Source organism: Phalacrocorax carbo, chromosome 4 (genome assembly GCF_963921805.1).
Source record: "Phalacrocorax carbo chromosome 4, bPhaCar2.1, whole genome shotgun sequence".
Taxonomy (NCBI): Eukaryota; Metazoa; Chordata; class Aves; order Suliformes; family Phalacrocoracidae; genus Phalacrocorax; species Phalacrocorax carbo.
The window spans coordinates 113,510-137,298 of record NC_087516.1 but is presented as its reverse complement, the minus strand read 5'-3'; the positions used below and the strand labels follow the sequence as shown (position 1 = coordinate 137,298).

Genomic DNA, 23,789 nt, shown 5'->3' with positions numbered 1-23,789 from the left:
CCCGTACCTTGGGGGAGCTGAGCTGGGGCAGTGGTGGGAGCGTTGCAGAGCTGAGCATGCAGTGAGACCAGTGACCACCTCTCCTCCCCAGCCTGCTCAGCTGCTGCCGGAGACACCCTGAGCTGGCCAAGCCCGGGGAGAACTTTGTCGCGCTGGTGACCGGCCTCCTGGAGCGGCTCCTCGACTACCGGGCTGTTATGAATGATGAGAATAAAACCTACAGCATGAGCTGCACCGTCAACCTCCTGGTGGGGACCCACCCCATGCCCCCAGCTCCCCCAGGCCTCAGCCCCGTGTCCCCCTGGATCCCCTCAGGGTCTGTGGTGCCCCGGCACAGCGGAGATGGGGTGCACATGGTGCCAGACCTGGTCTGCCCTGGGAGGTGCTTGCTGGGAGGCACCGTGCAGCTCCCCGCTGCCAAGGGCAGCCCAGTCCCTGTGCGGGGACAGTCCCAGCAGCACCATGACCCAAAGCAAGGCGCGGGAGAGTGGGGGGCTGTGGCACGTGGCCCCTCCTGGGCTCACTCAAAACAGCCTCTTCTGTTCTTCCCCAGAACTTCTACAAGGAGATCGACCGCCAGGCCATGTACATCAGGTGAGCGTGGCCCCGGGGAGACTGGCATTCCCCTGGGGTGAGGGGTCCTGGGGTCCCAGGGCCCCGAGCTGGCCCAGTCCCCTGCCGCCCCGGCCCCAGGTACAGGGGATGGGGGCAGCGAAGGGGCCAGAGGGGCAGGGTGCCTGGGGCTTTGCCCCCTACCCAGCTCCCAGTGGGGGTTGCTGCCCCATGGGGGAGCATACGCTGGACCTTGAGCCACACCAGCTGTTGTGCCCTGCACATGGTACCCTCACTCCCAGGTACCTGTACAAGCTGAAGGATCTGCACATCAGCTATGAAAACTACACGGAGGGAGCCTACACCCTGCTGCTGCACGCCCGGCTCCTCAAGGTGGGGCGTGGGGGGGTACAGAGGCTGTGGGGGGCTGCCCAGATGGGGCCTGAGGGCTCGGCGTGATGGTCTCCCTCCGCCTCTGTACAGTGGTCAGACGAGGCGAACACAGCCCCCATGCAGGGCTTGCACAGCCCCAGCCTGCACACCCAGCGCCAGCTGAAGGAGGCTCTCTACAACCAGATCATCAACTACTTCGACCAGGGCAAGGTGAGTGCGGCTGCGCGCCCCCGGCCGCCCCCCTCGCCCTGCCCAGCCGCCAGGAGCTGGGCTGTCCCAGGGCAAGCCTGGCTCCCCCATCACCGCTGCCTCCTGCTCCAAGCCCCCAGCCTCAGCACAGCCCACCTGCCCACCCCACCACTGTGGTGGGGCTGGAGCTGCCCCGCCATGAACCCGGGCTGGACGTTCACCCCACAGCCACCCGGCTGCCACGGCTGTCCCTCCCCCGTCCCATCCCATCCCAGCCTCAGACCCCAGCCCTGGCCCTTCCCAGGGGCCAGTAGCTGGGGCACCCCAGGAGAGGGGCTCACTTGGGCAGGGGGCTCAGGCACTGGAGATGGCGGGAAGCTGAGTCCTGCTGCAGCCCACCAGTGCCCAGCCGGCCCACTGGCCCACAGGGGGAGAGCCCTCCCCTCCTCACTCAGGAGCAGGGCTCTGGATGCCCCACAGATGGGGCTGGTCTCTTCTGGAGGCTCCCAGTGCCCCCACTGCCCCAGCTCACCCTGCACCGCGGGGCCCCCCCCCCCGGCCCTGTCTTCTGCAGATGTGGGAGGAGGCCATCCACATCTGCAAGGAGCTGGCGGAGCAGTACGAGAGCGAAGTCTTCGACTACGAAATGCTGAGTGACATCCTGGTGAGTGCTCGGCCGGGGCTGGGCTGCCGGCAGAGCCATGGGGAGGGATGCGGGGTCTGCAGGGCCCCTGTCCCACGGCAGGGCCCTCTCCCATCCCCACTCCTGCCCCTCTCCCCCTGCAGCAGCGGGAAGCCAAGTTCTACGAGAAGATCCTGAAGGTGCTGCGGCCAAGCCCGGACTATTTCGCTGTGGGCTACTATGGGCAAGGCTTCCCCACCTTCCTCCGGGTAAGCGGCTCCTGGCTGCCCTGCGGCCAGTGCCGTGCCAGCAGCCAGCACTGTGCACCTGCCTGGGGCAGCACCAGCTCCAGGCCAAGCCTTGCGGCTGTCTTGGGACGGCACACCGCGAGCCGAGCCCCGCTGGTGTCCCCGCTCCCAAGGGACAGGGCCCCTCACCAGGGCGGCGGTGACAGCCAGGTCCCCGGAGTGGGTCTGTGCCGTGTTGTATCTGGGCTGCAGGGACAGATGTGTGTTGTGTTGTATCTGTGGTACAGAGACGGGTCTGTGCTATTGATGAACAGAGTCGGGTGCCTCCAGAGTCACTGTGGGAGCCCCCCCAACCCTTTCCCACCCTGCAGAGCGGTGCTGCAGGCAGGGGCTTGCTAAGCACCTCTCCCTTTTCCTGAGCTGGCAAACAGGCTCCTGGCATCCACCGGCGAGAGCAGGGCTCATCTTTCTGCATGACAGCAAAGTGTTTCACCCCCATTCGCTCCTATTACATTCCTTAGGTTTTGAATCCACTCAGATGTAAGTTGGCACACTTGGTGGGCTTCTTCCACCCAAAATGTCGGTCCTTATTCTCCTGTGCTGCTGTTATGGCCACAGGGAGGGCAGCATCATTGTCACAGAGGCCACAGTTTCAAGGGCTCCTTGCTGTGTCCTGAGTGGTTTCTGTACCCACTGACTGCAGACCCTGGTCACTGCGTGCCCAGCCAAAGACCTTCGCTCCAGAGCCCTGTCTGACCACGCCAGCCTGCCCTTTAATTCCTTTTTGCTCCAGTTGCTGGGCTGGGGAAATATTTTTTGAGGGGGGTGTCTCCCGCTCAAGCTAAGGGCCCAGCCTCATCGGCACCTGCACCCCTAATGCACCAGGGCTCGCTGCAGCCGGGGCACGGTGCCGAGGGCTCCCCAGCCCCGCTCCACAGTGTGCTGGGACAGACTGCCATCTTCCTCCCCCGCAGAACAAGGTCTTCATTTACCGGGGCAAGGAGTACGAGCGCAGGGAGGACTTTGAGATGCGGCTGCTGAGCCCCTTCCCCAATGCTGAGAAGCTGAAGAGCACGTCTCCACCCGGCCAGGACATCACCAGCTCCCCAGGCCAGTGTATCCTCTGGGTGTGCGGATGGGGCTGGGAGGGCGGCTCGTTCCCTGTACCATCGCCCCCTGTGCGGGTCCCACAGTGCCACCCCTCACACCCCTGGGCTCTCCCCCTCTGGGCCCTGGGGCACCTCTGCCCCACAGCCCCCATCCCCCGTGGTGTGCGCCCGTGGTTCCTTCACTCCCGCAGATATCCAGTGTTTCACTGTGCAGCCAGTGGAGGAAGCCAAGGTCCGCTTCAAGGACCGGAGCATCCCGGAGCAGATCACCAAGTGAGTGCCTCACCGCGGATGGGGGGTGCCTGCTGCGCTCTGTGTGGGAGGGGGCGCAACAGGGGAGCTCTCCCATGCTCTGTCCCTTCCCTCCCCTGCAGTTTCTATAAAGCCAACCACATCCAGAAGTTCAGCTACTCGCGGCCCTTCAAGAAAGGCCCAAAGGATCCAGACAATGAATTTGCAGTGAGTGCTGGTGGGGGCTTCTGGGACCTGACTAGGAGGGACAGGGAGGGCTGGGGGGGCCTGTGAAGAGCCTGGTGTCCAGAGGAAGAGGGATGCAGGCAAGACAGGGTCCCACCCCGTCCTGGGATGGGGAAGGTGATGGTCCCGTGCCCATGTGAAGGGGAGGTGGGAGCCCCCTGCCCCATGGGGCAGCCAGGGGTGTCCCAGGGTGATAGGGAGGAGGGCAGCAGGATGACTGCTACCCTCCCCGCAGACCATGTGGATCGAGCGGACCACCTTCATAACAGCCTACCCCCTGCCCGGCATCCTGCGCTGGTTCGTGGTGACTTCCACTACCATGGTGAGGAAAGGGGTGGGGGGGGTCTGGGGCCCTCCCAGGGCATCCCTTCCCCAAGCAGCATCACAAACCCCAGACGCAGGTGGGCGTGCTGCCCCCAGCCCCTTCCAGGCTTCCCAAGCTCAAGCGGCTGAAGCCAGGGTGCGGGGAGCACGTCCCGCCTGGTGCCCTGGCCGAGCCCCTGCCCTGGTCCCTGCGCCCCATCAGTCTCTGCTCTCAGTGCAAACCCGATCCAGCCCCCAGCACTCGAACTCCCAAACTCCGCGACTCCCAGCTCACTCCTGTGCCCTGTGCTCGGGCACGTGGCCCAGGGCAGCATCCGCGGCAGAGGGGACCCAGCTCCCACGTGCAGTCTGCCGGCAGAGAGGGGTGTGACCACGGCCCCCTTCCCTCTGCGAGCACAGAGCCCAGCAGCAGGTGATAACCCCCTCTTTGGCATCGCCTTGGCCCCTGCTGCCCCGGCTCCAGGGCTGATCTCAGGCCAGTGCCATGTGGGAATGCTGTCCCAGGCCTCGGGAAAGGGATTGTCTGCTGACACTGGCCACAGAGCCCCCCTGGCACTCAGGGCACTGACAGCCTCCATCGACGGCTGCTGATAGCATCAACCTGGTGACAGGGACTGGCTTGTGTGGCTCACCCACCGGGACACACACCTCTGTGGGAAGCAGGAGACCGCATGCAGGGAGCAGCAGGGGCACCGGAGGAGTTTCAGCAGATAGCTGCTACTCTGGCACTGCTGATAGCTCCACGCGTGGGTTTTATGCCTCTGTCAGAGGGAAGTGCTTGGCCAAAGTCCAGGGTGTTTCAGGTGCTACAGCAAGGACGTCACCTGAAATGCAGCAGCCGGGCTGTTGCATGAGAGCTGTGCTGCAGGGTAACTGTATGGCTGCACAAGTGCTGCCGCACACGTGCATCTGCCGCAGTGCTCGGGCTGTGCATGCTGCTCCTGCACAGCCGCCCGGCCCAGTGACAGCGACATTTACCCAGGTTTCCCATAAGCTCACCTCTGAGCTGCCGCTGCCATACAGGTGTCTTGCGTGCAGGACTAACCCTGCCGGCAGCCTGTGCTTGGAGCTGGGGACCAGCACTTCCCCCGTGAGCGCTCAGCTCAGCTCCAGGCAGCCAGTGCCAGGGGTCCGAGGGGCTTCATGGGGTGAGGTGTGCAACCCCAGGGCCTCTCTCCTGCAGGACCGGGGAGAGACCACCCTGCCGGCCTGCACCAGGATGGGCAGGCCGCTGGGTCAGCCAGCTGCTGACCTTACCTTCCTCCATCCCTGGGCACAGACCATCATCTCCCCCCTGGAAAATGCCATTGAGACCATGATGAAAACGAATGAGAAAATTATGAGCGAGATCAATCGGCACCAGAACGACCCCAGCCTGCCCATCAACCCGCTCTCCATGCTGCTCAACGGCATCGTGGACCCTGCTGTCATGGGTGGCTTTGCCAAGTACGAGACGGTGAGGACACACGGGTGCGGTGCTGGGGCCAGCACAGGCACTCTTGGGGCTGGTAACTGCGGGCACCAGCACCGCTTCACACCATCCCCTGCCTGCACGGAGCCGAGGCAGCCCATCAGGAGGACTGAGAGGGGGTTGTTGCAGGCCTTTTTCCAGGAGTCCTACCTGCAGGAGCACCCTGAGGACAAGGGGAACATTGAGAAGCTGAAGGACCTGATCGCCTGGCAGGTACAGCCCGCAGCATTCCCTGGAGGCTGGAGGGGACAGCTGCCCTGGGGTGCCAAGTGCCCAGCATCCCTGTCCCAGGGAGCCCCACAAGCCCAGGCAGACCCATCCCCATTCTCCCACAGACCCCGCTGCTGGCAGAGGGGATCCGGATCCACGGGCGGAAGGTGACGGAGGACCTGCGGCCCTTCCACGAGCGCATGGAGCAGTGCTTCGTGCAGCTGCGGGCCAAGGTGGAGAGCCAGTACGGGGTGCGGGAGATGGTGAGTGCCAGGGTGGTGAGCACGGTGCAGGCACAGCCGGGGCTGTGCGGGCAGTGTGCGGCACCTGCGGGGTGATGCTTGACAAGTCAATGCAGGTCTGGGACAGCAGGGAAGAGCTTGATGGAGCCGCAGCTACAGCAGCAACAGAGTGAGGGGCACTGTGCATGGGGCCCTTGGGGTCCCTGCCTGCCCTGGGTGGGGGGACAGCACTGCCGAGGGGTGCCCGATACTGGCACAAAACCAGGACCACGCAGAGAGGGCACTGCTGGCCCTGGCTGAGCCAAGGGAAGCAGAGGGGAGGCTCTGTGCTCTCATCCCTCCTGGCACGCTCTCAGGCTCTGTGTGCTCTCAGATCTGCTTTGAGGACCGGCGGAGTGGACGACCCCGGTCCATGGCCTGGGGACCCGACTGGGACCGGCTGAGCCATTCCATAGACAGGCGAGTGCTGTGGTGGGGAGCACTGGCCCTGAGCCTCCCCCTTTCACCACCCTTACCCCTCCCTGCTGGACCCACACTGCTGAGCCATCCTCACTCTCCTCCACCCCAGACGCTTCTCTCCTACCTCCCCAGCCCACCTGGCTTCCCTTTATGCCAAGCCACGTCTCAGGGGTCCATCCTGCCATGCCACCACAGTGGCCCTGTCCCCGTGGGGGGGCACAGCGCAGAGACACCCCATGTGGAGCCCTCAGGCTCACCTGGACACCACTGTCACCTGAGCCATCCACGCTTGTCTTGCTGGCTTGTCCTCCCTAAGCATCCACCGCTAAGCTCTGCCAGAGGTGGTGGTGGTGCCTGGCTGAGGGCAGCGACTCCTGGCCGTGGTCCTGGCAGCCCATGGCATAGCCCTGCTCCCCATTCCCCACTGCTGCCCGCCTGCCCCTCACCACCCACAGTTGCTCCACAGCACGGAGGCACCCCCGACCCCAAAGCCTGCCCCTCACACCTCCGAGAGCGAGGACCGCAGGAATGAGCGCAAGGAGAACCGCTCCAGCACCTTCTTTGGGTATCGGCGGCAGGACCTGCGCCAGTCCATCTCGGAGCTGCCAGAGCCCAAGGTGACGCTCGGCACAGCCTTGGTGACTCCCCTCCTCCCTGGGGCCCCACTCGTGCTCCCCCAGGTGTCCTGCTGCACCTGGAGCCCCTGGCCCGTGGGCAGCACCAGGCATCAGGTCAGCTGGGACCCCTCGGGAGGCTGGTGGCAGCCCGTGCTGCAGGGCGCTGCTGGCTGACCACAGGGAGGGCAGGAGCAGAGGCTGGTGGGGCACAAGGCTGGAGACCCAGTGTGGTGGGCAGGGGCTGCCTTTGGGCTGAGGGCAGGGTGCTGGGGGGCATCGCGCCCTGCCAGAGGCTCCTGCATGCCCTGGGCCACGGGTGTCGCAACGCAGCCTGGCCCCCCGCCGAGGCGCTGAGCCACCCTCTGTGCCGCAGGACGAGAAGCGGAGACTCTCCCGCAACATGAGTGAGAGCAGCCTGGGCAGCTCCGAGGGGAAACAGCCCCTGCCAAGCCGAGATGCTGCTGGTGCTCAGCCCAGCTCTGCAGGTACTCCCCACTGCGGCTGCTGGCTTGGGGCACCTTCCTGGCCCCTCATGCACCCCTGGCGTGGCTGGGGGGGACACCTTCCCTAGCCCCTACAGCCCCAAACAACATTCAGCCCTTGTCTCCATGAGCAGGGCTGTACCCCCACCCTAGCAGTGCAGGTACCAGCACCCCAGCACAGGCACCCCCACCCCCTCGCCCCATCCCCCACGATGGCGCAGGCACATCCTGCAGCTGGGAGCAGGCAGGGAGGACTTGGTACCAAAAGCACAGGCAGACCCCATTGCGGCTCGCGTGTCCCCCACCGGACGCTCCCGTGGAGCTGCTGGTCATCGATCCTGGACCTTGTGCCGCTGGGTCTCAGTGCTGAGCTCCCAGCAGGAGCCAGCACCCCCCAGCCCAGGCTGGGCTCATGCCTCTCCGCCCCGGGCCATCATGCTCCTGCGGGCAGGATTGCTGGCCCTGGCAGCCCAGAGCACGCCAACGGGCCCTCCCAGGGCCCTCCACGCTGGATGATCTGCCCAGCCCACCTCCTCTGCCTGTGCAGGGCTGTCCCTGTCTCCCACCGGCTTCGGCGGCCGTGTGAAGAGCGCCAGCAAGGCCCTGCCAGCGCCCCGCAGGATCAGCCCCACCGTGTACGAGACATTCCTGGAGCAGAGCGATGCGGCAACTGGAGGGAAGGTACCGCCTGGCCCATGCCTCTGGCCCCACCAGCCCCCACCACCCCCTGCCCCCACTAACTGCCCTCTGTGCTTGCAGGCATCCACATCTCCAACAGCAGATGGAAATAAAGCACTGAAGTCGCCACCACCTCCACCACCAAAGTCCAAGCGAGTGTCACAGCTCTGACCCAGTGCCCGCCCACAGCTGCACCGTCCACTTGTGCCACCCCTGCCCATGAGGCTGCATAAGCCCGCGGAGCCCCTGCTCCCAGCTGGTTACTGGACAAACAGCCCTGCTTGGTCCTTGCCTGCTGGACCACCCCCCAACTCACCTCTCTTGCAGTATTTACACCACAAGCATCCCACACAGCCATGGGGCTCCCTGTGTTCTGCGGTGCCCAGGGCGGCACAGGGCACCACCATCCCAAGTCCGGCTATTGCCACCCTCCAGGTGCCCCCCAGGGCTGGGACCCACCTGCCCCTGAACACTCCCCAACCCCAGTGCTCTGCATCAGCCCTCAGGCTGCGTTCGCCTTCCTGCAGAGGTGAAGCAGTTACACACCAGCCTGTGCCAGGACGTCTCCCCAGCGCCGAGCTCCCACCCACACAGCCCCTTCAGCGGTGCAACCACACCGTGCAGAAGAGGACCTCCCTTCCTCCACCCTGAACTGCCAGTGGACCACCCCAGGCACAGGGTGACAAGCAAGCTCCCCACTGGTGTGTACTGAGCTCTTCCCTCCACTCCTGCTCCCCCCTCATCGGGCAGCTCCTGCCCCTCGGCCGCCCACCCCATGCCACAGCACCGGGACAAACGCTCCTGGCCTGGGCAGTCTCACGGCACAGGAGCCGGCCAGGTCCGCGAGTGGGCCCAGGCAGCATCATGCTTTGCAGTGCCAGCTTCCCTGCCAGTATCTGGCTTTGCAGCCGGGGCTGTGCCGGGCTGGTGCTGCTGCCTCAGCCAGCGCGCTGGGCTCCAGCCCCTGCCTCCCTGCTGCTGCAGGCCACGGCCGACTAATAAAGGACTAACACATCAGCCGGGCACCCTCTGGTGGGGCTGAAAACCCCGTATGAGCCCCAGTGCTCGGCCTTGCCCACACACAGCCCAAAGAGGGGCCTTTCCACAGCCAGGCACCATGCTGGCACTGTGCCCCAGCACCCCAAAGAGTGGGGACTTGCTCTCCTGCAGCCTGGAGCCCCACAGCAGGGAAAGCCCACGGGAACCCAATGCCACTGGGGAGCACTGTCACTCTCCCCCAGCTGGGCCGGGCTGGGTCTGGCGTGGTGACTGCAGCATGATGTTCTGCCTCCCGAGCTGGCACTGGGCTGTTTATTCACACATGGTGTTGCAGGCTCAGGAGTTGTATTTACAGTCTTGTGTTAAAGAGGAGGAACCTGGACCCGTAACCAAGGGATGGGGAGAGTGGGGCTGCCTGCAGCAGGGAGCTGCCATCAGTGGGTTCCTGTCTACCTGGGAGGGCAGGATCAGCTCCCTAGGTTCTAAAGAAGGGACAAGGGGAGACGGTGCCTTGTGCCACAAACACGAAGTCTGGGAGCAGCTGGGCTGCGCTGGTGCCTGGGTTCCCTCCACACGATGAGCGGAGGAGTGGAGCGGGAGAGCCACCCATCTCTCGCTGAACCCAGCTCTTCACAGCGGGTTTGCTGAGGAGGCTGCCAGCCGCTTCCCAATGTAGATCCTGGATTGGAGAAAGTGACTGTAAGGTACACGCACAGGGACAGCCTGCTGGGCCTCAGCGAGCCAGTAGTGAGAGGTCAGTAGCCACGGAGACAACGGTGGCTGCTGGGAGAACCGGTGTAGAGCAGCACCCAAGGATGAATGGTCCAACTCCAGGAGCATTCCTCTGCTTCCCATGGGGACATCCGCCTGGGTCAGGGTGGCCAGGGGCCCCCGGACAGCCCAGACTGCACACATGCCCAGCAGCACAGGGCTCACCCTGCCTGCACCCAAGGGGTCGGTTCTGGCCAAGGCCACTCGACAGCACCAGTCAGGCCCATCAGAAACTCACCCCAGTCCCAGGGTCAGCACATGGCTGAGCAGCAGCGAGGGGATGAAGAGCAGCAGCAGCTCTGAACTGAAAAGTCTCTTCTTTCTCCCTACTGCACCTCCCTGCAGGCTCCACAGCACCGGCTGGGGGGAGCACACAAAGGCAAACTCCCTGGGAAAAGTGCACGGTTAAAGGGGGCACGAGGGAAGAGGGCAGAACACAGCAGAAGGGTATGGGGACAGCAGGATGGGGGTGGCGAGGCAGACAGCAAGGGTGGGGGACAGCAGAACATGCCAGTGGGGAACATGGGCCTTACTTTGGGGTTGGATGCTGAGGGCGGCAGGCACAGGCCCAGCCGAGGGATGCTGGCAGGCGTCGCTCCTTCCGCTCGGCTTCCTCTGGCACATCCCGCTGGAAGGAGGCACAGGGCAGGTGAGGCCAGGGGCACGGCCAGCACAGCCCGCAGGGCGCAGCGCGGCACGGGGGCCAGCTCCCTTACCTGCCGGGAGTGGGGGCAGCCCAGCTGGGGCTGGCTGCAGGGAAGGAGCAGCTCACTCCCCGCAGGCTGCTCACGCGCCTGGCTGGCTCCATCGTCATCCCAGGCCGGGGAGCCCAGTGCAAGCAGGGCACTGCAAACATAACCCCCTCGGTCACCGAGCCTGCGCCACCCCTCAGCCCCCCAACAGCCACCCTGGCTGGGCAGGTCTCCCGGTGCCCGGGCTCCTCCTCAGGACTCACCTGTCACTGCTCTCTGTCTCCAGCTGGGCCTCCAGCAACATCCGCTCCACGTCAGCGTGGCAGGAGAAGAACCGTGAGGGCACAGGCTCGGGCTCTGGGCACCCTGGGCCACACCGCAGCTCCACCCAGGAGCCTGGGGGGGCTGTCAGCCCAGCGCTGGCCGGGCCCCCGTGCCACCCACCCACCCTGCCCCGGGCCCGCCAGCACACCCCACTCTGTCCAGAAGGCCTCTTTTGGCTCACCCCATCCCGTCCGGGAGCCCTCCCAGCTGCATGCTCCACCGCTGCCCAGGGACCACAGGAGCACCAAGCGTGGTCTCTGACCTGGGATGTCCTGCCCAGGGCTGCTCCTCAGTGGGGCCCCCTCCCCCAAGACCCCATCTGCCCCAGCCCCATGGTGCATGTCAGCCTGCCTGTCCAAGACCCCCGTTGATCCAGCCCACCCAGGACCCCCATGGCATCAGCCCCCCTGGTGCATGTCAGCCCACCCCGGACACCCGCCGCGGCTCCCTGCTGACCCGCCCTCCTTCCCGGGTACACATCAACCCTCCTGGGACTCCCGTTGACCTAGACCCCCCCCCCCCCCCCCCCACGTGCACGTCAGCGTGCCCAGGACCCCCTGGTTCATCTCAACCCCCCTAGTGCACGCCAGCCCAGCCGGGAACCCCCGGCCTCAGCCCCGCCCCGGTGCACGCCAGCCCAGCCAGGACCCCCGACCCACGCCCGGGAGCCCCACGGACCGTCGTCGCCGGCGCACGCCATGGCCCCGCGGGTGCAGCCGCGCTCAGCCCCCGCCGCTCTGCCAGTCACGTGACGCCCGCGAGCCCCCATGTAAATAAAACCACCGGCACCGGGAGCCCGTGTCTTAAAAGGGCACCGGCTCCGTGCTCTGGGGCCCGCGCGGCCGGCAGGGGGGGCGTGAACGCCGGCGGAGGCCGGGTTCCCGTAGGGCTCCCCTCCAGCGCCGCCCCGGGGCCGCGGCGGCCGGTCGCAGCTCGCTCGGCACGGCAGGCGCCGGTCCCGCCGCGTTGCCCCTTTAAGCGGCGCCTACGTGCGGCGAGCGAGCGGGCGGCGGCCGCGGCGCGTGCGGATCCGCACGGAGCCGGGCTGGCGCTGGCCCCGCCCCCCGCCCGGTGGCCCCGCCCCCCCGCCCGGTGCCCGCAGAGCCGAGCCGCGCCAGACGCTGCCGCCGTTTATTTCCGCCGCCAGGGGGCGCCCCGGCCCGGCCGCGCAGGGCTCGGGCGCTTCCGGTCCCGCCCCGCCGCGCCCGCTCAGGGGCTGCCGCCGGCCCGCGCCGCGCCGTGCTTCTCGGCGAACCTCCTGCGGGAGAAAGCGCCGTCAGGCACGGCCCGGGCACGGCCCCGGCCCCCGCCGCCCCCCGCGCTCTGCCGCCCGCGGAAGCTGGCGGGGATCGCCCGGCGCCTCCGCCGTGCACCCGGGCCGGGGAGGGGAGCGCCGCCCGGAGCGGGGAAGGGGCGGGCCGCCGGGCAGCCGGGGCGACCCTCGCAACCCGCCCCGCTGTCGAGGCCTGCGGCTGGGGGCGCCGGCCCTGCCATCAGCCGGGGCGCGTCCCAGACCACGCGCTCGCTCCAGCGGGGCCCCACTCGCGTGTCAAGCTTTTGTAGGGCCTAAGAAAGCTCAGGGGACCCCTTCAGGCAGAGCACGCTGTTCCAGTAAGGCCACGAGGCCACGCCAAGTCACCGCTGGGGACAAGCCCAACGGTGTTAACCGAGCGTGGGCCGAGTCGGACCGAGCTGCGAGAGCTTGCTGGAGCGCTGCCAGCAGCAGCCCCGGCTGCCAAGCTGGTCACTGCCTGGCTTTCAGGATGGAGGTTTCCCAGTCAAGGTGTCCTGACACAACAGTTCTCTCTGCCAGCAGAGCCCCAACCTTTCAACATTAAACAAGTCCAGGCGTGTACCGACCTCCATCCAAAATAATCTACCTGGGTAAGCTAAAATGCACAGGAGGAGTTGTGTGGAGTGACAGTAAAAAGCTATAAATGTCCCAGGCGTGGGACCCTGAAACCTAAGCCTTACACCTCAGTTTGGGTGAGATAGATCATAGAATCATTAAGGTTGGAAGAGACCTCTAGGATCACCAAGTCCACCCGCCAGCCCAACACCCCCAGGCCTCCTAAACCATGTCCCCACGTGCCATGGCTACATGTTGTTTGAACCCCCCCAGGGACGGTGACTCCCCCACCTCCCTGGGCAGCCTGTGCCAGGGCCTGACCGCTCTGGCAGGGAAGGCATTTTCCCTCACACCCAACCCAAACCTCCCCTGACGCAGCCTGAGGCCGTTCCCTCTCGCCCTGTCCCTGGTGACTTGGGAGCAGAGACCAGCCCCCCCCTCACTCCAGCCCCTCTCAGGCAGCTGCAGAGAGCGAGAAGGGCTCCCCTCAGACCCCTCTTCTCCAGGCTAAACCCCCCCAGCTCCCCCAGCCGCCCCCCAGCACACTTGTGCTCCAGACCCTGCCCCAGCCCCGCTGCCCTTCTCTGGACACGCTCCAGCCCCTCCAGGCCTTTCTTGTCCCGAGGGGCCCAAACCTGAGCCCAGCACTCGAGGTGGGGCCTCCCCAGGGCCGAGCACAGGGGCCCCATCCCTGCCCGGCCCCTGCTGGCCACCCCAGGGCTGACACAAGCCCGGGGGCTGGTGGCCTCCTTGGCCACCTGGGCACTGCTGGCTCATGCCCAGCTGGCTGTCAGCCAGCACCCCCAGGTCCCCAGATATGCACAACACTCCAGGCCCCAGAGGCAGGAAACCAGACCAAAGGCAGAGTCCACCTGGAAGAACGGAGAGGTGACGCTGCGAGACCACCAGGCTCCTGCAACCACCACCCTGAACTGACAGATGACCCCTAGTGCCACGTCCTGCCTGTGCTGCCATTAAACACCGGCTAGCTGGGCAACAGGAAAGGATTTCCACCCCCTTTTCTTTGCTATTGAAGAGATCATGCCTGGTGGATCCAGCAAGAGCCCATCTCTGTGCTCATGTTAAAAGGTCTGGGGGACAGCTCTGAAGATGGAGTCTAACATTCTCTATCCCACAGGACTATTCTGAGATGTAATTCCTCAAAACTAAAATGATCTTCCAGAAAAACAGACCTGTTTCAATTAAATTCTTTGTGACAAAGAGGTACCCAGAGCCACCTAGGGCTAGCCCTTTAGAAACGGGCACTTGGAATTTGTCTAGCTTCAACTTCCAACCAAGGGAATTTCCTCGACTTTCAATAGCAGGGAGAAGCTGATGCAGTGTCAAAAAGCCACAGGATCGCAAAGGTTTAACTGATCCCTGAGCCTCTGCAGTCTTCTCCCGGAGTGCTCGGGAGCAAAGCTCAGTGCAACGCCTGAGCATGGCACCAGCTGGGCTCTCCCCTTCACAGCAAGGCCCTGCAGAGTAGAGACAAGCAAGCAGGCCCCTTGTTGCTCCAGACTGAGCCACACACTCCGTCATCTCTGCCGTCTTCTACACTGTCTTCTAAGGAGCCGACCAGCCACTGAGAAGCCATCATTTCTGCCAGAAGCTTATTCCACTGAGTAATCAACTTCCTTTTCAGAAACAACTACCCCGTTACCTGTGTAAAGTCTGTCTACCTACAACTTCTAACCATTACCTCCTAATCTGCTTTTCTCTGCCAGATTGAACAGCCTTTCGGAACCTGGTTCCTTCACCCAGAATGATATATAGTGTGCTATCCCATTTACAGTACATTTACAGACTTAACTTCCCCTCCAAACTCATTCTGAGCTTCCTGTATCTTTTCTAAAAAAAGACCCAGACACCAGAACTGGGCACTTGTTCCAATATTTGCCTCATCAAAACCACGCACAGAGGTCAAACTCGTTCTCTGTAAATCTCCCCTTACACTGGGGAAGATTAATTGCACTGTCCCTGATGCCAAACAGAAAACTTCTTTCTAAAATGAGTGTTCCATAGCATCAATACCAATTTCAAATAAATCTATAGTCCCCAATGACTTCTATCAGTCAAACCCGTTACACCAAAGAAGCAAATGAGGTTTCTTTGCTAAGCCCTATTCCTCAGCAGCTGTGTTCCTGGCAAACAGCTCTATCCCGCCTAGTCCCCCAAACCAGCAGCCCAGTGGCAATTCTGGAGACAGAGTGCTTGCCAGGAATGACAAGGGGCGAGGCGGGCAAACATCTGCCTCCTCTCTCCTTCAGCCATGGTTCGCTGCCTCAGCCCGCTCTCTCTTGGGCCAGAGGAGAGGAATGGAGGGCACGAGGCAAAGCAAGGGTTGACCCTTGCTTGGGCTGTATCTGGGTACTGCTGGGGACGGGGTTTTGGGACTCTGACAGGGTGAGGTGCGGGTGGGGTCTCACCTCCTGGCATAGTCGTACAATGCTCGTTTCCGCTCCTGCAAGGACAGATGCCGCTCCACAGGGGACTTTGCAAATTGCTTTGTAGCTGGCTGGAAGAGAAAGCATGGGAGCCATCAGGAGACAGTCAAAGAAAACCAGGAGACCTCCTTAGCCGCTCTGCAAGGACCCAGCCTGCCAATTCGGTCTCCAGTTTAAAATGCTCCATTCCCCTGACTGTGGGGACTATCGTGGCTAGTCCTGAACACAGGCCATCACGCTCTGGCTGTGAGCGTGATGAGACGACCAGAGGAGACAACACAACCACCAAAAGTACCTTGGAAGAAGGCACAGCTACGGAGCCCTGGATGCCAGAAGCAGCTGCAGCCTGGGAGGTAGACGGGGCAGACAGGTCACTACCAGCCTCTTTACTTTCAGGGAAGAAGGGTACTCTCCCCTCCAGCAAGTTGGCAATGGTGGTATCCACACAGTTGGTTTGGGCTGTAGGGACAAAGAGGATCTCTTAGAGAAGGAGCTGCTACATCAGGACACTCACATCCTCACTGCCACTGTGCTCCATGGTGCAGCAGGGACAAGGTTTCTGCTTTCAGGTATCACAGAGGCTTGGCATGGAAGGTGACCCTGTGTCCCTGCTAATACCCCAGGCATCGCTTACCCAGGTCTATCCTGATGACCTCCAGAGGCACGTGAGGCAGCACCTCCTTGACCCGCTGAGCCATTGCCGTGATCCGCACATCTTCAGGAGCAACACCAGTCAGGCTGGAAGGCATCCTGGGCCTGGCTGCCAGGGACTGGCTTGAGGCTGCAAGAGAAAGAACAGTGGGCACAAGAAGGTGGCCTAGAGGTACACAGCCTTCAAGTTGCAGCAGCTCCACTTTCTCTAGCATGAACTGGTGTGATAATGAAGCCAGACCTCCTGCACGCCACCATCACGTCTGTGCCCACGAGCGGTGGTCCCCTCCCCGCCAGCTAGCTACAACCCCTCGCCTAGAGCACACAGGCAGCCCCTGCTCCCAGGAGGATGTCAAACACTCCTTCTCCTCTCCCTCCACACGTGAGTACCCAAGAGCAGACTGAGGCCTCCCCAAAGGCAAAGCTTAAGTTGCAGTTCCATAGGCAGGACACTACCCAGGACACCTACCTGGGGCAAAGGGGAGAGGCGATGTGTGTCTCAGCCTCTTCATGTGTTCAGTTTTATCTGCTGCAGTGAGCCGTGTGGATACCACACCCAGCTCCATGGCCAAGAGCTGCAGAAACATAGAGAAGAGTCACATGTACACGACACACAACACGCATGACCCGGGCATTCCCATCTTGCAGGGGAGTGTATCAGATGTACAGGCCTGCATGGAGCCACGGCGAGGGGAAGAGGACTGGGAAGTGATTTCTCCAGGGCCTCTGTGATGCATTTCAGTGTTGCATGGAGCACACGAAGGACCAGGAGTAGGCAATATCATCCTGCCAAAACAGGCTGACAGGAAGATACAAGATCTTTCGCACAGGAGCTATGAAGTACCCAGCACATAAGGGAATGGTGGAGAAAGAATTGCTTTATTTGATTTGTGGTATTAGGAAAAGGGAGTGAAAGGTTTGAAATAGATGGGGAGAGCCTTGATAACTGGCAGAAAGGATAAATATGGGGTAGCAAATAGGCCATGGAAAAACTGAATAATTATAAGGGGCAATAAATATGGGCCAGAGTTCCCATCATACAAATACACCCATCCAGAAATGCCCTTTGCAACTCTGCTTGCACCCCACTCTCCTCTATGACCATCCCAAATTGCAGCAGTTCTACACATCCCTCTCCCACGTCATCCTCCTACCTCCTGAACTCGGAGCGCAAAATCCTCACTCAGCTCTTCAGCTCGTCTGGGGACAGACGGCATCCACCTGAATGGGGACAACAGCACTGGGCTGACTGCTTCAAGGGCTGCTGGAGGAGCCAGCCCCATCTGGGATCAGTAGAGCAACGGTGCTATCCCCACCTCAGCTCTCCCTGCTCACCCCAAATCTCTCCCCACAAGACATTGTCAAACCTCAACACTAGCTTGCAAAATTAAGGGCAAGGCACGGCCCGAGAGACAAAACTAGCTCACTGAATCTTTATTAGCACTCAAGTGTAACTTGTGAAGTGTCTCCTAATTAAGTTCCCCAAAAGGCCCCAAATGAGGAGACACTGCCGTTTACATGAGAGTAGAAAACAGATCAACAAGACTCAAGCCAGATACAGCTGGGGAAAGCTACAGCACAAGACTTTTCTTTGCTGAGACACCCCAACCCCTAAATTTGACTCCAAGCCCCTTCCGCTGCCTATGGACCCTTACTACACCATGCTACTCAGCCAGTCTGGGCTTACCTGGGCCCCAAACAGGTGTCTGAAGCACCTCTGCAATTCAGAAGGGATTGCAGGGGAGAGACAGACACTAGAGGACTGAGCTGCCTGCAGGGAATCACCCATGGGACCTGGACAACCCTGGGGTGAATTACAGCAGAGCAGCTAGCTTCAAAAATATACCCCACAAACTCGACATAAAAGCCCTAAGAGACTCCTCTCCTTCACCAGCCGAACGCAGGAACCAAGAGCCCTCACCACTTCAGAAGCTTGTTGAAGCTGGTCCAGAAGCTGGACCTGGCATGGACCAAATAATGCTGAACAAAGCCATGCTGAGATACCACAACGAGGGTGCGCATCAGCACATACCAAAAGATCTCTTACTACAACGGCAAAACCTTTAGGCTCTATGCCCACCCTAAACCCTGCCCCAAATGAAAGAGGGAGAGATAGTACCTTACTTGATAAACTGTGAAGGGAACAAAGAAGGTCCAGAGCAGCTCTGTAATCCAGGAGGAGTCAGCCACGCTCTGGAGAAGAGAGCACAATGAGAACACAGCCCACAAAACACGAGCTAGTCAGGTCTCCATCAGGGAAGCAGGTGGACAGAACACAGCTAAGCCATGGCAGCAAGTAACAGATATGTGGGCAGAGAGATGTGGAGGACTAGGGAAGATGGAATGGCAAACCCAGCGCACAGTGAGGGGAAACCCCAGGGCAGATTCACATTCATTAGTCTTCACCAGGCAGAGCGAAAGAGTCAAAGTTTTCACTGCTCCAAGTCATCTTTTCCTCGCACGAGGATAGCAAGATTTTCCCTCAGTATCTCCACATTCTCTACTAGACTGTGCCTTTAGAGAGGACTGAAAATGCCTTAAGACCCACTAACGCTTCCTTAGAATCATGCACAATCCTCCCTTATTCTGATGGGAACAGCCCATGTAATGTCTCAACTCCTGTAAGCTTTATCTCTTCTTTTCCAAACAGGCTGCATGGTGAAGTCTTAAACAACCCTCTCCTTTGAAGATAAATCATTAGAGGTGAGCTGTAATTTATTACTTTCTTCCTATTTCTAAAAACAACCTTTTCCCTAGGAAGTACTGTGATGCTTGCCAGAAGAGAGCACTGGAAAAGGAGCTCCCAAGCAGTGGGCTCTACATCCCTCTCAGCAGGACACAGCCCCAAGCAGCTGGACTACACTCAGGAGGCAGTCAGACCGTGAGCAGAAAGCTGAACTGAAGACCTCCAGAGACTTCCCCCAACCTACACTTTTCAATGATTCTAAAGAATTTGCTATTGAATGGACGTCGCTCCTAGGATTGTTGTAGTTGGTTACTTTTATCCTGCAGCGACCAAACTTCCCACAAGCTGGTGAGGACACCATCTCAAGATCTACAGCTCGCAATGTAGCCTCCGCTTCTTTTACACATTACTTCATCCTTGATCAAAGTAGCGTGGCTCCAAAACAGGCCTCACGCCTGGTTTATTCCATGGCCTGGAAAGAGGCGCTGTAATTGAGAAAAGCCCAGACGCCACAGGTACCCAGGGTAACATAAAGAAGCCTCATCTGGATAAACAGATCTAAGAAACCTAAAATCAAATGCCTTATAGTGATGCCAATAGCCAGACTTCAGTTACACCGCCCTGTGCCACAGAACACCCTCCTCCAAGGTTCCAGCCAATTGCAGCTGGAGAAAATTCTTTCTTAAAACCGAATTTTGTGGTTTACTCAGCCCAGTGTCTGATATATATCACATAAGTGTCTAATAATGCTTTCTGTAAAGCACTGATCGAGCCATTCAAAGTATCGCATCTCCAGTACTCGGAATTTTCTGATGGTCTAAAATTATGTAAGAAATCCACTAGGATTTACTTAGCCAATGTGCACGAAGGGCAAAAAATCCTGCTTGACCTCTGAAGGTAAAAATCTGAGTCAAGAAGTGACTAGAACCAGTATCTCCAAACAGATCTGCAGTTATGTGCGTGCTGTTCTTCCTAACATTCATGAAGGAAAGGATGCACAGGCAAATATACAACTCGTAACACGTCACAGAATTTCTCAGATGAGCCAAAATCATAAAGAGGTGAGATATTCGCTATAAACAGCCCAGAATGAGACAGCTATCCCACTTCTCTGGAGTAGTAGTTCAGAAATGTAAAGTATCTTTACTGTTAGAAAACTGTATCTTAATCCAAAACTGAACTTGTGCCGTACCAACATTTAGTCCCAGCACCTGCGAAGACTGCTACCGCATGCTTGGTCAGGGAAAAAAAAAAAAGCCCAGAATAGAATTCTCCACTCTTAAGCCTCTTCTCCAACATGCAAGCAGGTATCCACAACAGCCTCTCTGGCTTTTCTCTGATAAGCTGAGCACCTTTAAGCGTGGCTCTCTGGATTCTGCATCATGCTTATGGCCTCCTTGAACTCTCTCTACTACTGCCCCACTTTCTTGGCAGCACGGTTACCAAACCTTCGCATAATATTTTAGTGGTTTTCACCATTGCACACATGCAGCTAACGCTGTGTTCCTCACCCCGCCAGAGATTCCTTGTGTTATACACCCATAGGCCACATCAGACTTACAGGTAACAGCCATTCACTGGCAGCTATCAGCAGTTCACTGGGTCACAATCAATTATCTACCTTCTTCATTATTCACTGACCTGAACTTTACCAGCAGAGATCTCAATATTGTCATCTGCAGTGCCGATAAAGCACCAAATAGCACTGGGCAAAGAACTAATCCCTAACAGAATCTCACTTTAAAAAATACCTGCATGTTGACGTTGTAGTATGAGCAATGATGTTTTGGTACCTGCTGGTGAGTGGCTTTAAATCTATCCACTGTGCCCTACTACCTTAAAAAGACAGACCATAGAGAATCAACTAAAACATCTGACAAATATAAAATGTGTCTTTTAATCAAGTAGATCCATAAATCATATCAAGAGATAAGAAATTCCACAAAATCTCGCTCTGTAAATAAGCTACAGTTTTACTGCAGTCTATTTAGCAGCGCTAATATCAACATCGTGAACTTTGCCACTTTTCTGACGCTAATGTTGCATCATATTACATATCTGCATTTGGGAGGTATGAGTTCAAGAACCTAACCCTGAGAGCCCTGCATGACCTTTGGCACATCAGCCACTCTCAAAGGTGTCTGGAGCCACTCTTTCAAAGCTTTTTAAAAGGGAGCTCACAAAGAGAAGACGAGACACAGTGATGCTATGGTCACGGCAGCCAGATGGCACACTGTTAGACAGCTGAGCCACTAAAACGTTTATCAAAATTGCCAGTGTAACTAAGAGAGTGTTGACGTAGCAGTTCCCTGCAAAAGGCACTTGAAAAACAGAAGCGTTAGCACTGAGAAGCTAGTCCTTGAGGTTACAGGACACAAGTCCAGGCTGCACTACCCGTAGGCTTCAAAGCAGAAGCAGAATTAATGGCATCGCCAAGACCCTCGCACAGTACACGCCTCCACAACTCCTCCTTGCCCTACGTCCCTGACTCACCACAGTGATCAAAGGCCTCTGAACTTGTAGGGCAACTGGCTGTACCACATCCAAGATTGAGAACGGCCAAGAGCTGAAAAGGAAGAATTCAGCAGTGAATGACCCCAAAGCTAAAACAAAGTGACGACAGCCCTGCCGCAGGAATATCCACTCCTTGTACCTGAAGCGGAGCAAGCCAGCCCGGCCATTGGTGGCAGCCTCCTCCGGGAACAGCAGCAGTGGTGGGTTTCCTCTGTGGGACGAATACACCTTCAGGGAATCCACCAGCTCTGCTCGGCTTCCTGTTACTCCCAGCTCCATGAATCCCCGTGACCAGCAAATGAAGCCAGGGGCACCATTCAATGCAGGCTGCAAGGAAAAACAAGGGTAAGGAAGAAATGCCATCCTGCACTCCCCTCAAGGCCTACTTTCCCAGATGACAGTGCAAGACAAAGTTCCTACTTATCAGCAAAAGTTAATCTGGGGGCTGAGGCAGCAACCTGCAAGCTAAAAGCCTAGTGGCAGATAACATGTTACTACCAGGCTTCAGTAACTGCTCTGGCCCCAATTCCCTAGGAATTTGATTCCTAATCTTCGGTTCAGGCTGTACCCTGTCTGCCAGAGAAACAAAGTCGCCCCCTCCCCTGGGTGACAACTGTGTTTCCCCATGTTCTCTCTAGCAGTTCCTGACACACTTGGCAAACGATACACTACTTCCAAGAGTTCCTTTTCTCCAGGTAAGGAGCAAATCTATTGCTGTTCAGGATATAGGACCAGCCAACTCACTCCCAAGCACATTCGGAGCCTGTTCATACAGGAACTCCACACATAAGGAATTTCACAAGAGTACAGGGAAAGTTACACAACCACCAGCCCAGCACAATAACCTGAGCACCACCACCACCGCCCCGCAGCTCCCCTCAGCACTCCTCCGCAGTGCAGCTGGCTGTCCACGTGCACAGAAGTGGCACCCAGCGCTGGGGGGAAACCCACAACCAACTCTGCTTCTGACACCACTTATTTGGAACTCCAGAAAAAGATACAGATGCTAGGATTTGCCCGCTCTCCTGTAACATTTCCTATTCCTCCTTGACCTGTTTTATTTTTTCATGCAGCACCTAAAGCACGACACTGAACCTCAGACGCTCACTCAGATTTGTGCAATCCTGAGTTAATAAATAAGCACTGAAAAGAACCATGGCAACACCTAAATTCTGAATAAGCTGTCTGTGTACTTTTCTTAGAGAAAGGTACTTCCAGACTCACCATGCTCAGCTCCGAGTTACTCACCGTATTACATGAGGTCAGAAGGTTGATGACATTGTGATCGAATTGTGTCACGTGATTGGCGATATACACCCTCACATTGACATCACGAAGCCGGGGATCACTTTGCCGCACAAATAAGCCCAGCACTGAGCACATCACACGTACGATAAACCTGGGGGGGGGGAAAGCAGTCTCCTCAAGTCCTGCAGTCTGAGCCAACGTGGCTTACGTATCCAACAAATGGAACAGAGACCTGGGAATTCACATGACTTGCAAAAGGACACTGGTACAAAAAGGAAACGATATGACAGATGTTTGGGACAGGAATTGTTGTGGGGCTGCAGCTGGAGCCGAAGGCTGCCTTCAGAGCTACAGTTGCAGCACAAAGTATGGGTCAGCAAGCCTCATGCGGAATATCTTGGCAGGATACCCAGCTGATACAAGTGTTTCAGACCAGTCCTTGAGCACTCAAGAGACAACTGCCAGCTTTGGACTTGGCAGAGAAGGCACCTTCACGGGTCCTGGGGACAAAGAGTCCTGAAAGCACAGCTCCCTGTAAATCTCTGTGTGAACCAAGCCTCCATGGCTATGGACCCCAAATGGGCGAGGGCAGCCCTCCCTCCCCACACTGCCCCATAGCAGCGTCTGCACACCACATCCCACCCCGGGCAACAGTGGCCTGGGGAGACCTGGGCTCACGCACCGTCGCAGCACGCTGTCAGGCAGGGCACAGCTGACCAGAAAGACGTGTACACCGATGAAGAGGCGCAGGACGAGCAGGCAGAGCCCCACGGGTGCATAGAGCAGCAGAGCCAGAAGCAGGAACCCGTCGGTCGGAAACCTGTAGGGCCAAGGAGCAGCACAGGCTACCTGAGCACAGCTGGGATACACATCAGACAGTCGGACCACCAGCTGCCCACCCGGGCCCTCCCCAGGGACCACCCTGCGTCCCCCGCTCCGTGTAACTTCCCGGGCCTCCCCAACGAGATAGCTGGCCCATTCGGGGCCTGCCCGCGGGCCGCCCAGGCACACTCTGGACCCTCACTGGTCCCCCCCCCCCACAGGACACCCCGACCTTCCCCACGGAGCTCCGGTGGGACACCCCCTCCCTCAGTGGGCCCCCAGGGCCTCCCCCCACGGACACCCCAGCTTCCTGCGCGGGCCTCCTACGGGACACCCCGAGCCCCCGGGCCTGCCGAGAGCCCGCGGTGCGCCCCCACGACACACGGAGGCGGCCATGCGCGTCCCCAAGGCCGCCGCGGCTCTCACCGGTGCGAGTCGAAGAGCCGCTCGGGGCCCGGGGCCGCAGGAGGCTCCATCCCCGCCGCACCCGGTGCCTCAGGGGCGCACGACGCCCGCCGCCATCTTCCCCCACGGACGCCCGCCTGGCGCGCGCGGGGCAGCCTGGGAGGCGCGGCGCCTTCCCGGCGTGCACCGCGCCGCTCCCCCGCCCGCCTGCTCCCTCCCGCTCGCCGCGGGCCCCCGACGGCCGGCGGGCCCGGTGAGCTGCTCTCGCCGCAACGCCTCCCTGCCCTACCCGCCAGCGGTCGCACTGC

The 23,789-nt window shown here is 59.8% G+C and overlaps 3 protein-coding genes across 5 annotated transcripts in view; 1 reads left to right on the top strand and 2 right to left on the bottom strand.

Annotated features, from left to right (window-relative positions):
• LOC135312967 (dedicator of cytokinesis protein 2-like) overlaps nucleotides 1-9,090 on the top strand; it is an 80,595-nt gene extending 71,505 nt beyond the window's left edge. Inside the window, exons 36-53 of the mRNA XM_064448690.1 lie at nucleotides 92-248; nucleotides 554-594; nucleotides 855-945; nucleotides 1,036-1,155; nucleotides 1,709-1,798; nucleotides 1,921-2,025; nucleotides 2,979-3,120; nucleotides 3,305-3,386; nucleotides 3,488-3,572; nucleotides 3,826-3,912; nucleotides 5,194-5,370; nucleotides 5,515-5,598; nucleotides 5,721-5,858; nucleotides 6,211-6,296; nucleotides 6,763-6,913; nucleotides 7,287-7,398; nucleotides 7,943-8,076; nucleotides 8,155-9,090. Of these exons, the coding sequence (XP_064304760.1) occupies nucleotides 92-248; nucleotides 554-594; nucleotides 855-945; nucleotides 1,036-1,155; nucleotides 1,709-1,798; nucleotides 1,921-2,025; nucleotides 2,979-3,120; nucleotides 3,305-3,386; nucleotides 3,488-3,572; nucleotides 3,826-3,912; nucleotides 5,194-5,370; nucleotides 5,515-5,598; nucleotides 5,721-5,858; nucleotides 6,211-6,296; nucleotides 6,763-6,913; nucleotides 7,287-7,398; nucleotides 7,943-8,076; nucleotides 8,155-8,244 (1,972 nt within the window). The 3' untranslated portion in view covers nucleotides 8,245-9,090. The remainder of the gene's footprint in view (nucleotides 1-91; nucleotides 249-553; nucleotides 595-854; nucleotides 946-1,035; nucleotides 1,156-1,708; nucleotides 1,799-1,920; nucleotides 2,026-2,978; nucleotides 3,121-3,304; nucleotides 3,387-3,487; nucleotides 3,573-3,825; nucleotides 3,913-5,193; nucleotides 5,371-5,514; nucleotides 5,599-5,720; nucleotides 5,859-6,210; nucleotides 6,297-6,762; nucleotides 6,914-7,286; nucleotides 7,399-7,942; nucleotides 8,077-8,154) is intronic.
• Nucleotides 9,091-9,370: 280 nt separating this feature from the next.
• Nucleotides 9,371-11,895, bottom strand: LOC135312970 (BCL2/adenovirus E1B 19 kDa protein-interacting protein 3-like). The gene is made up of 6 exons (XM_064448697.1): nucleotides 11,538-11,895; nucleotides 10,799-10,931; nucleotides 10,560-10,689; nucleotides 10,377-10,471; nucleotides 10,082-10,231; nucleotides 9,371-9,751 (listed from the first exon to the last, which is right to left on the bottom strand). Exons 1-6 carry the CDS (start codon nucleotides 11,626-11,628, stop codon nucleotides 9,703-9,705), a joined length of 648 nt encoding a protein of 215 aa, XP_064304767.1. The 5' UTR covers nucleotides 11,629-11,895; the 3' UTR covers nucleotides 9,371-9,702.
• An 81-nt stretch (nucleotides 11,896-11,976) lies between these two features.
• Nucleotides 11,977-23,661, bottom strand: AUP1 (AUP1 lipid droplet regulating VLDL assembly factor). Of its 3 annotated transcripts, XM_064448695.1 has the most exons (12): nucleotides 23,503-23,661; nucleotides 22,937-23,074; nucleotides 22,255-22,405; nucleotides 21,146-21,333; nucleotides 20,986-21,058; nucleotides 17,926-17,999; nucleotides 16,961-17,027; nucleotides 16,276-16,381; nucleotides 15,790-15,936; nucleotides 15,451-15,614; nucleotides 15,138-15,226; nucleotides 11,977-12,117 (listed from the first exon to the last, which is right to left on the bottom strand). In XM_064448695.1, the coding sequence occupies exons 1-12, from the start codon at nucleotides 23,550-23,552 to the stop codon at nucleotides 12,069-12,071; spliced, it is 1,296 nt and encodes a 431-aa protein (XP_064304765.1). In that variant the 5' UTR covers nucleotides 23,553-23,661; the 3' UTR covers nucleotides 11,977-12,068. The 3 variants fall into 3 exon arrangements, with proteins under 3 accessions (XP_064304765.1, XP_064304763.1, XP_064304764.1); XM_064448693.1 differs by lacking the exon at nucleotides 16,961-17,027 and having other exon boundaries at nucleotides 17,931-17,999; XM_064448694.1 differs by lacking the exons at nucleotides 16,961-17,027; nucleotides 17,926-17,999 and having other exon boundaries at nucleotides 23,503-23,660.
• Between the last annotated feature and the right edge of the window lie 128 nt (nucleotides 23,662-23,789).